The sequence below is a fragment of the Notechis scutatus genome, chromosome 6 (genome assembly GCF_049901735.1).
Source record: "Notechis scutatus isolate UNSWTSFEM ecotype Mainland chromosome 6, rNotScu1.2, whole genome shotgun sequence".
Taxonomy (NCBI): domain Eukaryota; kingdom Metazoa; phylum Chordata; class Lepidosauria; order Squamata; family Elapidae; genus Notechis; species Notechis scutatus.
In genome coordinates, this window is record NC_142014.1 from 73,294,142 (window position 1) to 73,309,035 (window position 14,894).

Below are 14,894 nucleotides of genomic sequence, written 5' to 3' on the forward strand. Positions count from 1 at the left end.
CCCTGTTGTGGTTCGCCAGCAGCAGGTGTGGACGGCTGAGGTCATGGAGAGCGAGGACTCAGATGAGGGGCCTGCGTGTGAGGCAGGGATGGGGCCAGGACCATCAGGGAGTGGAATGCTGCCTTCGGAGATTGTGGAGGCTGGCAGCAGTGATGAAGAGGTCCCCGAGGAGCCTGTGCCCAGTGCGCATGCGTGCAGGGCGGCTCGAAGGAAAGAGCAGCTGCAGCAGCATGGGCAACTCAGGAGTAAGGCTGCAAGGTAATGGCCCCTCCCACAAGAGATAAAAGCCAGCTGAGAAACCGGAGTTCTTTGCAGGAAGCAAAGAAGTTTTTGCACTCAAGCCTTGTGGACTTCGGACTCTCTTAGTTGGTGTTTGGAGACGCTTGTATTTGAACTATTTCTTGGCAACTTTATCTAGTGTTCTTGGCAGCCTTGCACAACCTTGGCAAGGCTCGTTCTTACCAGAGACAATTAGTTTGAAACAGGGAAGGAATGGAATTCGTAAAGAATCATTAAAAGGTTTTGTTGTTCCCTCTGTTTCGTGTTTGTTTCCTTGGAACAAGGTTTGTGTCAGAACACACCCCTATAGTCATCAACAACTCATAGAATAAAATCCGCAGAGACTCCTTTACCTTATTTTTATAAACACACACAGGGACATGTTCATCTGTTAGGTGTAGGGAAAAAATGATGCAAGAGGCAGAGGTTCTCAGAACCTAGAGAGCAAAAATATGCAGAAGATTAATCATATTAAAGTCAATTCTCTTTCCCAGCTACTTTCAGACTAATGTTCCTTCCCTTCTCCCAACTTTGTGGATTTTCGCAGAAGTTCGATTGCAAAGGGGCAGACCAAACCATGTTTCTTTTAGAGCAGGGGTCTCCAACTTTACGACTTGTGGACATCAACTCCCAGAATTCCTCAGCCAGCATGGGGAATTCTGGGAGTTGAAGTCCACAAGTCGTAAACTTGCTAAGGTCGGAGACCCCTGATTTAGAGGGACAAATACTGAGAGTGGAATTACGTCTGACATCCAAGTTGACAGGTGCTGCTATTAGTGGTGGCCAAACCAACAACCGTACGGTGCAACTTATGGCTCGGTCTTCTTATTTCCATTTCAGGACGACGTGGCCCAGCCGTTGAATCTCTCAGCAAAGCCCAAGACAAATGACAGCAAGTCTCCTTCATCACCTACTTCTCCTCACATGCCATCATTGAGAATAAACAGCGGGTGCAGCTCATTGAAATCTTCAGTGCCAGCAACGTTAGCTAGTCCATCAGCCAGAGTCAACACAATAGGTAAGAAGATCTATTTTGCTTGAAGTCAGCCATTCATAGCCTCTGGGCCTCTTAAGCTGCCATGCCTTCTCTCCCATATCCTGTGATTGGATCACAAATATCGGAGCCATTTTTCAAGGGTTTGCAAAGAGATAAGATTGATTAAGGGAAGCATTTGTTCCCTACAGGCCTTCCGATCTCGTCCTTACCATTCATAACCCTTCTAGAATATAACATATATTCAACAAGACAATTGTGGGTGTGAGTTGTGGTGGCTCTCGGTCAACATTACAGTCAACTTTGCACGTAAAAGCCAAATAAATTTATGCTTGCAATATTGACATCCTAAATTGTAAATTAGCATTGATTGAATATTTTTTTTCTTTCTCTCTTTCCTGTTCTCAATATTCTAAGCCAGGGGTGTCAAGCTCAATTTCGTTGAGGGCCACATCAGGACTGTGGTTGACTCTGGGGGGGAGGGGCAGGCGGCCGTGGCCGACTGGGTGGGCGTGGCCAATTTGACGCCACTCACTGGATGTGGCCAACTGAATGGGCGTGGTCAGGTGGGTGGGTGTGGCCAGCTTTACGCCATTCCCCAAACTGCTGGCATGTTTCCTCTTCGTAATGGGTAGACCAGGTCGAAGCAACGCAGGCCTTGAGTTTGACACCCTTGTTCTAAGCCATCTAGATCAGGGGTCGCCAACCTTTTGGACCTCAGGGACCACCAAACTCATAATTTTAGACCCCAGGGACCACTAACTTATTCTGTGGGCGTGGCCTAATTTGTGGGTGTGGCTTGATGGTCATGTGACTGGCTGGGCATGGCTTATATGTAAATATTATAAATATTGATATAAATATTGATTTTTTTAAAAATAAAAAAGAGCAACTTTTACCCAAAATCAGGCAAAGCAGGCAGGCAGATTGAGTTGCTCACAGAATCACAGATTCATTCAGAGATCTATCTATCTGCCATTGGCTAGCTCAGTCTCTCACATAAAATTTGCTTGCAAGCAAACTCATAAAATTAACTCACAACATACCATGCATGTAAATATTGAATTTTTTATAAAAAAGAGCAACTTTTATCCAAAATCAGGCAAATCAGGCAGATTGAGTTGCTCACAGAATCATTCAGTGATCTATCTATCTGCCATCGGCTAGCTCAGTCTCTCAAATTTGCTTGCCGTGAGTCTGCACTGAATTTGTTTGCAAGCAAACCTTCAGACCCAAGGGAGGTTCGGCTGTGCTGAGCCGAAGATCTAAAGACTAGCTAGAAAGCAAGAAATCCAACCATTTCCTGCTTCCTAGCTAATCTAAATTTCCCGGCACAGCAGAACAGATGATGGTCGGAAAAAGGATAAATAGCAATTTTAGCAGGCAAGTTTACTGGGTAAGGAGTGAGTGGGCGAGGAGGGTTCCTGCAGGCCATGTGGGCAGAGCAGCCTTGTGTTTCTGCACAGCATGGATTAATTGCTTTGTGGGGATGCTCTGGGAGTGAGATTTCTCTGCGGCCCACTAAAATTTTCTCACGGCCCACCAGTGAGCCGCAGCCCACCAGTTGGTGACCACTGATCTAGATAATAGAAGGTCTAATTTTCAGACATATTATACAAGTATTAATGTATTGAAATAACACAATCAGGGATGGACTGCTGGGGGTTCGCAGGGGTTCGGGAGAACCCCTAGCTAAGATTCTGTGAAGTTTGGAGAGAAGAACTCCCAAATCCCACTCCTGGCTGGCCCCGCCCACCCACCTCTCCCATGAGTCCCCACGCGGCCCGTTTTGGATGCAGGTACTGTAAGTGCAGGCTGCGCACAGAGGCTTGGGGAAGGCAAATAAACAGGCCTCCTGAAAGTTCGGGAAGGCTGGAAATGGGCCCATTTCCAGCTTCTAGGAAGCCTCCAGAGCCCAGGGAGGCCATTTTTGTCCTCCCAGAAGCTCAAGGAAAACCTCCGGAGTCCGGGGAGGGCAAAAACAACCCCCCCGCTGCCATGGTGCAGGAGGCCGACTAGGCCACGCCCACCATGGCCACACCCACCCAGCAACCGGACAGAGAACCCTTTGCTAAAATTTTTGAAGCCCACCCCTTAACAAAATATATTAAGATTTATATTATTACAGGTAGTCTTTGGCTTAAGACCACAACTGAACTCAGAATAAGTGAATTATTTAATAAATTTCTTCCTCTGCCATTTTACGCCTCTTTCTTGCCACAGTTGTTAAGCGAATGACTGCTCTTATTAAATTAGTAACATGTTACCTGAATCTGGCTTCTCTTGGACTTTTCTGGTCAATATCAAAAGGGGATTACATGACCCCGGGACAGTGCAACTGTCATCAATATAAGTCAATTGGCCAGTGTCTGAATTTTGATCACATGGCCAAGGGGATGGCGTAATGGTTGTAAGTGTGAAAAAACAGTCATAAGTCACTTTTTTACAGTGCTGTTCCCTAAACAAACTGATGTAACTTGAGGATTACCTGTTTTAAATGGCCTCTCAAGAGTACCAAATGAAAGACATAGACTCATAAATAAACTGTTGTAAATCAAAGACTATAATAAAAAGGAAAAGAAATGCAGGGGAAAACAACCCATCCTCACAAAATTCTGTTGAACCTTTGGAGTTGCAAGCCTTGTGAAGACCTCGGAATGTCTCTCCCAGGACCCTTCTTCTATTATTCTATTTTAAGAAATAATAGAATAACCAGTTCCAATTTTAAGATGGGTGGACTACAATTCCCCAAGTTCCTCAGCTAGCCTAGCTGGTTGGGGATTCTGGGAGTTGATGGCTGCACATCTTAAAGTTGCCAAGATGGAGAAACACTGCTCTAAAGCAGGGGTGTCAAACTCAAGGGCCAAATCTGGCCCGCAAGGTGCTTAGATTTGGCCTGCAGGGCCACCCTGGATATAGCAAAGGACTGGTTTGCAGTGCCTCTGCCAGAGAAAATGAAAAGGGACTCAATTTCATTGAGGGCTTCATCATGGTTGTGTTTGACCTTGGAGAGTGGGGCGTGGCCAAGTGGGAGTGGCCAGCTCGATGTCACTCATGTTGGGGGCACCTGTGGTGGCCTGAGTGCTCTGCCAGTGAAAACGGGCTCCCGAGCTCCATTTTCACTAGTAGAGGATTGCAAGAGGCCGTTGCAGCTGCAAACAGAGTGTCATGCCCCTGTTGGAATCTCCGAGGGGGAGTGGGAGTGTGGCTCCGGTGGCTGTGGAGGAAACTGGGGAAGGGCACAGTCTGGCTGGGCATTCAGAGGAAGATCCAGGCCCACCCCCTCTTCATCCTAGGGCACACAGGGGGGAATGGAGAAGGGAGCAACGTGGCTTATGGGGGAGAAAAAGGCCTTGATTCCCTTCATTAGCTGCACCTGGGAAAACAGGATAAAGAGGGTGTTTGTGTACAGAACCTTGCTGGAAGCAAAGCGTGCATTATCTTTGTTTGTCAAGTCTTATCTGGGTTCTGGCGTCCTCCCAACTGTGTGTGTTTCATTATCTTTTGAAGTCTTAAATTCCTTATCCTGCCCTGTCTCATTAATTGCTGCAGCGTGGTTTGTGTTGGTTTTTATTTATAATTTATATGTTTTTTTGGTTCAGACTGAATTTCTTCCCTTTAAAAACTACTCTTGGGAGAGTGTTTTCTCCAGCCAATGATAACTGGACATTGGGGCCCAAGTTGGAGGAATTAAAGGAACTTTATCTACTTTTGTGACTTTGTTGCTTTTGTGCCATGCCCTGGGTCATCACACAGTGTTCAGGAGCCTATTTTCACTAGTAGAGTGCTCAGGCTTCCACAGACGCCCCTGACCTGAGTGATGTCGAGCTGGCCATGCCCAGCTGGCCACCTCACACCCCAGGGTGGGATTCTACCAGTTTGCACCTATTTGCTAGAACCAGTTGTTAACATTCTAAGCAGTTTGGAGAACCAGTTGTTAGAAGAAATTACTGGCCTAATCCTGTAAGGAAGGCAGGAAGGAAACATTCTGGTGTTGCTTACAGAAACTGCCTCTCCATTAACCCTTATTACATTCTTGGCAGCACTAGACTTCCTGTCTCAGGAACTTCTCTGGAGTTTTTTCCCCCTCCTTTGCTGGTACTTTGCTTGTATGGAGTGACCATTTAAAGTTACAATGGCCCTGAAAAAAGTGACTTATGACCCTTTTTCACACTTACGACTGTTGCAGCATCCCCACAGTCATGAGAGGAGATCCCTGCCTCAATGTGAGTGATGTTGAGTTGAGCATGCCCAGCCAATAACATGACCACTAAGCCACGTCCACCCAGTCACATGACCACCAAGCCATGCCCACCAACTAAGCCACACCCAAAGAATCGGTTGTTAAAAAATTTGAATCCCACCCCTGCTCACACCCTCAAAGTCAAACACAACCCTGACGCGGCCCTCAATGAAATGGAGTTTGACACCCCTGTTCTAAAGGATAAGAACCTAAGCAGGACTCACTTCCAGGATTGGACCCCTGGCCCATCTAGTCAAACAATTTAATTCCAACAGTGACCAACCAACTACGCAAGATAGACCCCCAGTCTCCCACAAAACGGCCCTCAAAGGCAATCACGCTGTCATCAATCCCCAGGGCTTCCATGAATGAACGGGAAGATCCACCTGGATCTTCCACACCCTATGCGAAAACACTCTAAGCAGCTTCATAATTTTCTAGATACCATTTTCTCCTTTCTGACTTCCTAGCCCTTTTTTTTTTTTTTTAAACTCCCCCGGCATTTGGAATCCTTGCCATTTTCATCCTCCCCTTTCATTGAAATGTAGATTTTTGAAAGGCTGTACCTGTAATGAGTGATAATGTAATTGGATAAAAGCTGTGAGGATGACTGGACTTGTAAAGGTCACTCGTGTAAGGAGAATTAATGTGTGATACCATTAATAAACTGCGGGAAACTGTGGACTAAAAGATAACATACTTAAGTTATTGTTAATGACATAGACTTCATCAACCATATATCTTTATAAGACAGATATAGAAAAGGACTTTTTGGGGTTATAGAATGGATCACGGTGTGTGCTAACTAGGATAAAGGAGCCTGCATACTTCCTTTCCCTCCGTACTGACACTTTCTCCTGACTGTTAACTACTTTGGGGTTATGGTTAACAGCTGATGATAGAAGTCTGGTTCTTTGCTCTGGACCCATACTTGCTACCCGTAGCTACTGCTCAGAGGTGGTATTCAGCAGGTTCTAACCAGTTCTGGAGAACCGGTAGCGGAAATTTTGAGTAGTTGGAAGAACCGGCAAATACCACCTCTGACTGGCTCTGCCCCCATCTATTCTCTCCCTCCCGAGTCCCAGCTGATTGGCTGGGTCTTCTTTTGTTGCCCTGCCCAGGAGAACGGAGCTGGAAAGCAGGTTAGTGGGGTGGGGAAGTAATGGGATTTTGCAGTAACCTTCCCCTGCCACGCCCACCAAGCCACACCATGCCCACCAAGCCATGACCACAGAACCAGTAGTAAAAAAGTTTTAATCCCACCAGTGGTATAGATAGTCCTTGACTTACGACCACAATTGAGCTCAAAATTTATGTTGCAGAGCGAGGCCATTGTTAAGGGAATTTTGCTCCATTTCATGATCTTTCTTGCCTCAGTTAAGTGAATCACTGCAGCTGTTCAGTTAGTAACATCGCTGTTAAGTGAGTCTGGTTTCTCCCATTGACTTTGCTTGTCATAAGCTGATCACATGACCCTGGGACACTGCAACCATCATAAATATGAGTCAGTTGCCAAGCACCCAGATTTCGATCACCTGACCAGGGGGATGCCACAACGATTGTAAGTGTGAAAAATGGTCGTAAGTCACTTTTTTTCAGTGATGGTGTAACTAAACAGTCACTAATTGAATCGTTGTAAGTGAAGGACTTTCTGTACTCTGTGGATACATCTGCTTGGGCTAGAAAAGCAAATCTAGAAGCAACAGGGACAACAATTCAAAGAGCACCACAGTATGTCATGTTTTTGTATGACATGCATAACAAGCCAAAGACCAATGGATGACCAATGCAAAGTTTGGTTAGTGGTTAGTCCTCTCTCCCTCCCCCTACCTCTCCCCCTTCCATTCCCCCTCTCCCTCTCTCTCCCCCCCTCTCTCTTTGTATAGTTATGTATTTGTGTGTTTGTGTGTTCTTTTGTATCAATGCAGATAATGGGTTACTGCAATCACTAGGTTAAGCATTCTGCGAACGCAAACAGAATACCTGATGCGGATGAGAAAACTGATTAGGTTCTCTGTATGTCCCTGCTTTTCCTGAACTATCACCCATGTTTCCCCAAAATAAGACCAGGTCTTATATTAATTTTTGCTCCAAAAGACACATTAGGGCTTATTTTCCAGGTAGGTCTTATTTTAAGGGGAATACGGCCACTAAATGTGTCCGTCTGGCCTGCAAACAGCACAGGATTGCCTGCTTTATCTGCAGATCCCAGGATCTGCAAACCATGATCTGACATCTCATTCTTCGTCAGGCATAAAAGGATCTGCAAACGGCTTCCTTTTCCTGCCAAAATTGGAAAGTTCTCCCAATCCTCGGTTTCACTTTCTAAAGCACACTAGAACTGCCAGCTCCGTTTTCTTCCAAAACATTTTTTTAAAGCATTTGGGGGGTGGGGTGAAGATTAAAAGAAAAAAAGAAAAAAACCACTCAGGCGCACACTGTGGCAGCGATCCAACGATTCTAGCTGGGTTAGTCTGAACCAATCTGACACCCGTTTCCCTCTTCCCTCTGTTTCGAAGCGGTGTGCGAGGAGTCCGTGTTGCGCATTCTTTGGCAAGTGGCGGATCAGATAGAAGGCCCAAGCAATACAACCAGGATGTGTAATCTGACATGATTAGACAAGGCTCTTTAGGAACACAACATTCATAATTGAGACAAAAGAAAAGAGTATTAATAACACTTCCCTAACACGGCAGTTAGCCATTTTATATTTCCTTTCTTTAATCTTGGTGTTTTTCAACAAATCATGGGATTTAATAGCATGTTTTGGCAGATTAGAGGATTTATAGCCCAGATGTTTTTTGTTCTAAAAATGGATTAGGGCGTAAAGTTTGCTGGAATCTATAAAACATGTTGAGGCAAGCCGGTCATTTTCCCTGTGATTAGAGGCAGCCTTCTGTCTCGCAGCCCCGCCATCTGTTACAATTCACCAATGGATCTGGTTAGATTTAGCCTCATGTCACAAACAGAAGCCTCTTTTGCGCTCAATTTCATATTACAGTTTTCCAGGGCTTTAAAAAGAGGGTTTTATTTTTAAAAAAAAAAGAAAAGAAAGGAAGGAAGAAGAAGCTCTAGTTTTAAAAGGATAACAAGAAAAAAGGAGATCACGATGGCCAATCTTAACTTCTAATGCACGTCACGCATATACAGATCCTGGAAGGTGAGGATTTCATCCCCAGCGCACACATGTGGAACTGCTTGTATCTGCGGATATAGTCAAGGGAATGAACTCCCCAAGGGATAGATTGGATACAAAAGAGCATTTGAATCCAATGCTTGTAACATGTGGAAAGCGAAGCGTTTCGGCTCTGACAAAGCCTATAACTCAGAGGTGGGCCCTTGTGGGTACATGTGTGGGGGTGAGAGAGAAAAAGGTGTGAGCGTACAGGTGTGAATGGCATGAATTGAACATTATACCAAGCCTTAGCAGACTGAGGATCGAGTTTAAACTCTCTTCACTCCTTGAATTAGCTGAAGTGCAGGTGGTGTGGGGTGAAGGTTACTCTTCACTGTGTTTGTGCACATGCGTGGATTAATTCTCAGTCATCCAGGACATGGTTGTCCCAAAGGTGCTTTTTTCTAAAGGCAACTGGACTCTCTGTGTGTTTTATTTTCCGTTGAAGACGTTTCGCTTCTCATCCAAGAAGCTTCTTCAGTTCTGACTGAATGAATGGTGGAGGATGGAAGGATCTACATTCCTTGCAGTCATCTGGTCGTTAGCACTCTTTCTGAGAGCTGTTGAGGCTGCTTGGACCTTTGTCTGTGCCGTCAGGATCACCTGAGTAGTGCAAATGGGTGTGGAAACTTTTTGGAACTGCTGAAAGGACTGTGTTGTAAACAGGAGATCGGTGATGTCGTATCCCTTCCCCTCTACCCATCTTTCAGTCAGAACTGAAGGAAGCTTCTTGGATGAGAAGCGAAATGTCTTCAGGGAAAAACAAAGTCCATTTGCCTTTTGAAAAAGCACCTTTGGGACAACTACTTTATTAAGGCATTTCTGAGGTTTAAGGCGGGGTGGGATTCAAATTTTTTAACAACCAGTTCTGTGGGCATGGCTTAGTTGGTGGGCGTGGCTTGGTGGTCATGTGACTGGGTGGACATGGCTTGGTGGTCATGTGACTGGTTGGGCGTGGCCAACTCAATATCACTCACATCGAGGCACGCATCTCCTCGCCTGGCCTTTCATTTTGTGGGGTTGCTGCAACAGTCATAAGTGTGAAAAATGGTCATAAGTCACTTTTTCAGTGCCATTGTAACTTTGAATGGTACTCCACACAAGTACCAGCAAAGGAGGGGGAAAAAACTCCAGAGAAGTTCCTGAGACAGGAAGTCTAGTGCTGCCAAGAATGTAATAAGGGTTAACGGAGAGGCAGTTTCTGTAAGCAACACCAGAATGTTTCCTTCCTGCTTTCCTTACAGGATTAGGCCCGTAATTTCTTCTAACAACCGGTTCTCCGAACTGCTTAGAATGTTAACAACCGGTTCTAGCGAATAGGTGCGAACCTGTAGAATCCCACCCCTGGTTTAAGGGAATATTGTCATATATTTTTATCCCATGCTTCCTCTCCTGCACAAACTAAAATTAATAAACCTGCCTCATGTATTCAGAGGAATGTTTTTCCAGACTTTATGTTATTTTAGTGCTGCGTCAATGCTGTGCTGACTCTTGCCTGCTTGCTCAAAAGACTTAGAGATAGTTCCCAGCTAATAGCCATTTGTTCAACAACCATTCGAAGTTACAGTGGCAACCCTGAAATTACAATAGTTGCAGTGACCCCCCAAGGTCACTTTATCAAAATTTAGGCACATGGCAACGCACCCATACTTGCAAATGCAGGGGTGCTTCAATAGCCCCTTACCCATCTATCTTTGTCCTTTAAACCACCTCACACCATGGCATTCCTCTAATGGCACTAGGCCAGGGGTGGGATGCAAATATTTTACTACAGGTTCTGTGGGCGTGGCTAGGTGGGAGTGGCTAGGTGGGCATGGCCATGTGACTGGGTGGGCGTGACTTCTTTTTTTGTGCAGCACCCCCCCCCCCCGCGCTCCATTTTTTGACCTCCTGGGCCTCAGGAAAACCTCCTGGGGGGCATTTTGAGGCCCAGGAAGGCAAAAAATGGAGCATGGGGAGGGTTGCTCCGCAATCCCTTGTGCTCCATTTTTTGTGCCTCTTGGGCTTTAGGGAAAGCCTCCTGGGTGAAGCAGTGAGACAGCGAGGCGGATCCCGGCACAACTCATTGTCGGAACAGCTGATCGTTGGGAGGGGAAAAAAATACCGGTTTGGCCAAACCAGTAGCTGTTTTTTTACTGTTAGTTCGGCTGAACGATAGCATTTTTTACTTCCAGTTCGCTTGAACCGGGCCGAACCAGTAGAATGTCACCACTGCACTAGGCCAAATTAGAGGACTGGGTTCTTTGGGAGAGGGTGACAAAGAACTCAAGCTGCCCCCTATATTCTTGACTTTCTGACCTGCCCCATGCATGCCCTTCGTGGAAACTTATTCTTCAGTTGCTCATTAGACCTCCAGGTTAATACACTTCAAGAAAAGCTTACATTTTTTCCCCCTACTGGCCCACATTTTGTGTGCTGTAATCCCTGCTTTAAAAAATTGTTTACTTGGATGCATGCAGACTTGCTTTGACATTGCTCCAAATGATAAAATGGGGCATAAATCAATAAATAGATGAGTGGGATTAAGTGGGAATTTAATCCAGCATAAAGTTTGGAAAAGTAGCCAAGCAAATCCTTCTATGATTCAAAGTGATGAACAAGGCTTGTTTTCAAGGAGATAGAAATTAAGTTATTTTATTTTATTTTGAACTGCAGGGAAAACTAGACAAGGAATGCTTGCTAAATCATAGTTTCAGTGTGGCTTGCTGAATCAACCATGGGTGGATTCGCACAACTTCCTAAATCATAAACAAATGATACTGCAGTTTGGCCCAATTTTGGGACCTAGCCATGTACACACAAACACAGCTAAAGATAAGTCTAGCTTTACTCCGATTCTCACTTTTCATCTGTATATTTGTTTTGTATCCTTATGTTTTTTGGTTTCCAAAACAAACAAATCTGCATGAAACCATTAAATGATTTTGTGCACATTTCTCATAGCAGCTAGATTTTTGCTCTCATTTTACCTATTGCACATAGATAAAATGATTTCCTTTTACAGTTTTTTTTTTAAATGCCCATTTTTTGGGAGCCAGCAAATTGTAGATTTTGGCATGTAAATGTCTTCTGACTGGGATATATATCTGAAAGTCTAAACCAGCATCAAAATGAGAAAGGAATCTATTTCACACCAATTCCTACGTGCAGTTCTTCATTTAACTCCCAGTTCAGTTAATTTCTTCCATAAAACTATTAATTTGGGGTTAGGGGGTTCATTTTTAAAAAATTTATTTTTGGCATTTCATCCTTATTTGCCTCCACTAACAATCTTCATTGTCTTTGCATTGCTTTCCTTCACACCGATACAAAATGCTGACTGAATTAAGGCTGAGCACACCTGCTGAAGTGACACTTTTGTTCATGAAACTCTAGTCTGAAATGAAAATATTAATCTTTAAGTCACTGGGACCCTTCCATCATTTAGCCACTGAGCAGATTATCTAGTTGCACATAGAGTAGGAATAATAGCCATAACACGTAGACTTATATACCGCTTCACAGTGCTTTTACAGCCCTCTCTAAGCAATTTACAGAGTCAGCCTATTGCCCCCAACAATCTGGGTCCTCATTTTACCAACCTTGGAAGGATGGAAGACTGAGTCAACCTTGAGCCAGTGACAATCAAACTCCTGGTTGTGGGCAGAGTTAGCCTGCAATACTGTATTCTAACCACTGCGCCACCACGGCTCTTTTAATGGCTTATTGCCAAAATTAGGGAAATTCAATATCTCGTATGGATTTCAGGGGAGGTATGAAAATGTTCTGCCACAGAGTACCCTGATTCAAGCTCACTCAGACATATTGGAAGTGATTCATCCTCAAAAACAAAAAAGAAAGCACAACGAGAATCTCTTCCGAAAATGTAGAAGAGTCCATTTCATTATTCAATAATAGAATATTTTGCGTACCCATAACCTCCAGGAATCATTGGTTATTTTTTCTTTGTAATGCATAAAAGTACAGTAGTCCTTGAGTTACAGCAATTCATTTAGTAACTGTTCAAATTACAACGGCAGAGAAAAAAATGACTTATGACTATTTTTCATCACTTACAACTTTGAAACATTCCCATGGTCACGTGATCAATATTCACACACTTGGCAACTGACTCATATTTATGACAGTTGCAGTGTCCTGCAACTGTCTTTTGTGATCATCTTTTGTGACCTTTTAATGAACAAAATCAACAGGGAAGCCAGATTCACTTAATAAGCGTGTTACTAACTTATCAACTGCAGTGACCCACTTAACAACTGTTGCCAGAAAACGAGGCAAAATTCACTTAACTCACTTAGCAACTCACTTAGCAACAGAAATCTCCAGCTCAATTGGGGTGGCAAGTCAAAGACTACCTGTATTAAGTATATATTTGAGTGTTAGGGAGAGAAAAGAAACAAGCCATTTTCTAGATCTCTTTGTCGAGTGTTTCTTCCTCCATCTCACTTTCTCAAACTTGAGTTTCCAGAGAAGACCAGCAACGCCATTTTCTGCTGCTGAGTTTAATTTAATATCCCAAATATGGGAGTAGATCGGTGTTCCAAATGTGCTTTTTCAAGAGACAACTGGACTTTCTGGTTTTTCTTTGAAGACATTTCACTTCTCATCCAAGAAGCTTCTTCAACTCTGAAGAAGACCTGAAGAAGCGTCTTGAATCAAAAGCAAAATGTCTTCAAAGAATAACCAGAAAGACCAGTGGTCTCTTGAAAAAGCACCTTTGAGACAACCATGACCTGGATGACTGAGAATCTCCATAGAGGGATTGGTACAACCAATGACTGATTGGTACAACAAGGGTGTCCTCCTGTGTTTCTCAACCTGGATAACTTTGAGATGTGTGGATTTCAACTCCCAGAATTCCCCAGCCAGCGTGGCCAGAATTCTGGGGATTGAAGTCCACACATCTCAAAACCTGTCAATGTTGAGAAACACAGGAGGACAACCTTGTTGTATCAGTTAGTCATTCACTCCCTCTTTGGTTTCAGTGTTTTCATGTTAAAATAAATTAAACAAGGCGATCGACCTCTCATAATTTTCAGGGCACCCATATGCTGCAAGAGAAAACATTTGAATGTTTTGATGATAATCATGTTTCTGTTTATGCTCTCTACCTTCTCCCTTCTCTCTACCTCTCTACCTTCTACCTTCTTCCCAGATATCCTCTCCTCCATCACATCATCAGGTTACTTAAATGATCACGATGCTGTTACCAAGGCGATTCAGGAAGCTCGGCAGATGAAAGAACAGCTCCGGCGAGAACAACAGGTGCTGGATGGAAAGGTTGCGGTTGCAAACAATTTGGGTTTAAACAACTGCAGGACAGATAAGGTGAGTATCTGAGGGGGGCCTCCTTGAGTCCGTTTGTGATGTTGTGCTCTTCAGTTCAAGTTCAGCTTCAACTTTTGAAGTGTGGAAAAAAAGAAATTTGGTAGCTGAATTTTCAGTAAGGTAAAGGTAAAAGTTCCCCTCGCACATACATGCTACTTGTTTTCGACTCTAGGGGGCGGTGCTCATCTCCATTACAAAGCCGAAGAGCCAGCGCTGTCCAAAGACGTCTCCGTGGTCATGTGGCCAGCATGACTAAATACCGAAGGCACACGGAACACTGTTACCTTCCCACAAAGTGATCCCTATTTTTCTACTTGCATTTTTACATGCTTTCGAACTGCTAAGGTTGGCAGAAGCTGGGACCAGTAACGGGAACCCACTCCGTTACACAGTGCTAGGGATTCGAACTGCTGAACTGCCGACCTTTCTGATCGACAAGCTCAGCGTTTTAGCCACTGAGCCACCAGCTCCCTTATTTTCAGTAGCTCCAGCTAGATATTATGGTAGTATAATACAATCTTGGTCTTCCTGACCTGGACTCAGATTTAAGGATAACAATTGATGTCTTTCTCTCTGTGTTTCTGGGCCCTTTGGTCTTTTATACGACTTCTTCTTGTTCCATGTCTAGATCAAACTTTAAACTGCCAGAATGAGGCCCCCTTCCTGGCTTTGTCATTAGCCAAAAATAAATCATTATTGGTACATGTTTCTGATGGTAGCCAATACATCAACATATGAGCCGGACTCTGCGTATTTCCACATTCACATAGCTATCTGCTACGTGCTTCTGCTTTAACCTGCTGGGTTTGCATTTAGTATTCCAACTCACAACCTATTCCTGGGTCCTCCAAGAAGAATAAGGGAGGTCAGATCCT

At 44.2% G+C, this 14,894-nt stretch overlaps 1 protein-coding gene across 8 annotated transcripts in view; it reads left to right on the forward strand.

Annotated features, from left to right (window-relative positions):
• The window catches only part of SOX5 (SRY-box transcription factor 5), a 1,042,959-nt gene that overhangs the window by 963,601 nt on the left and 64,464 nt on the right, over nucleotides 1-14,894 (forward strand). For all 8 annotated transcript variants that reach the window (XM_087968772.1, XM_087968773.1, XM_087968768.1 and 5 more), the window contains 2 exons: nucleotides 1,120-1,297; nucleotides 13,847-14,019. In XM_087968772.1, the coding sequence (XP_087824898.1) occupies nucleotides 1,120-1,297; nucleotides 13,847-14,019 (351 nt within the window). The remainder of the gene's footprint in view (nucleotides 1-1,119; nucleotides 1,298-13,846; nucleotides 14,020-14,894) is intronic.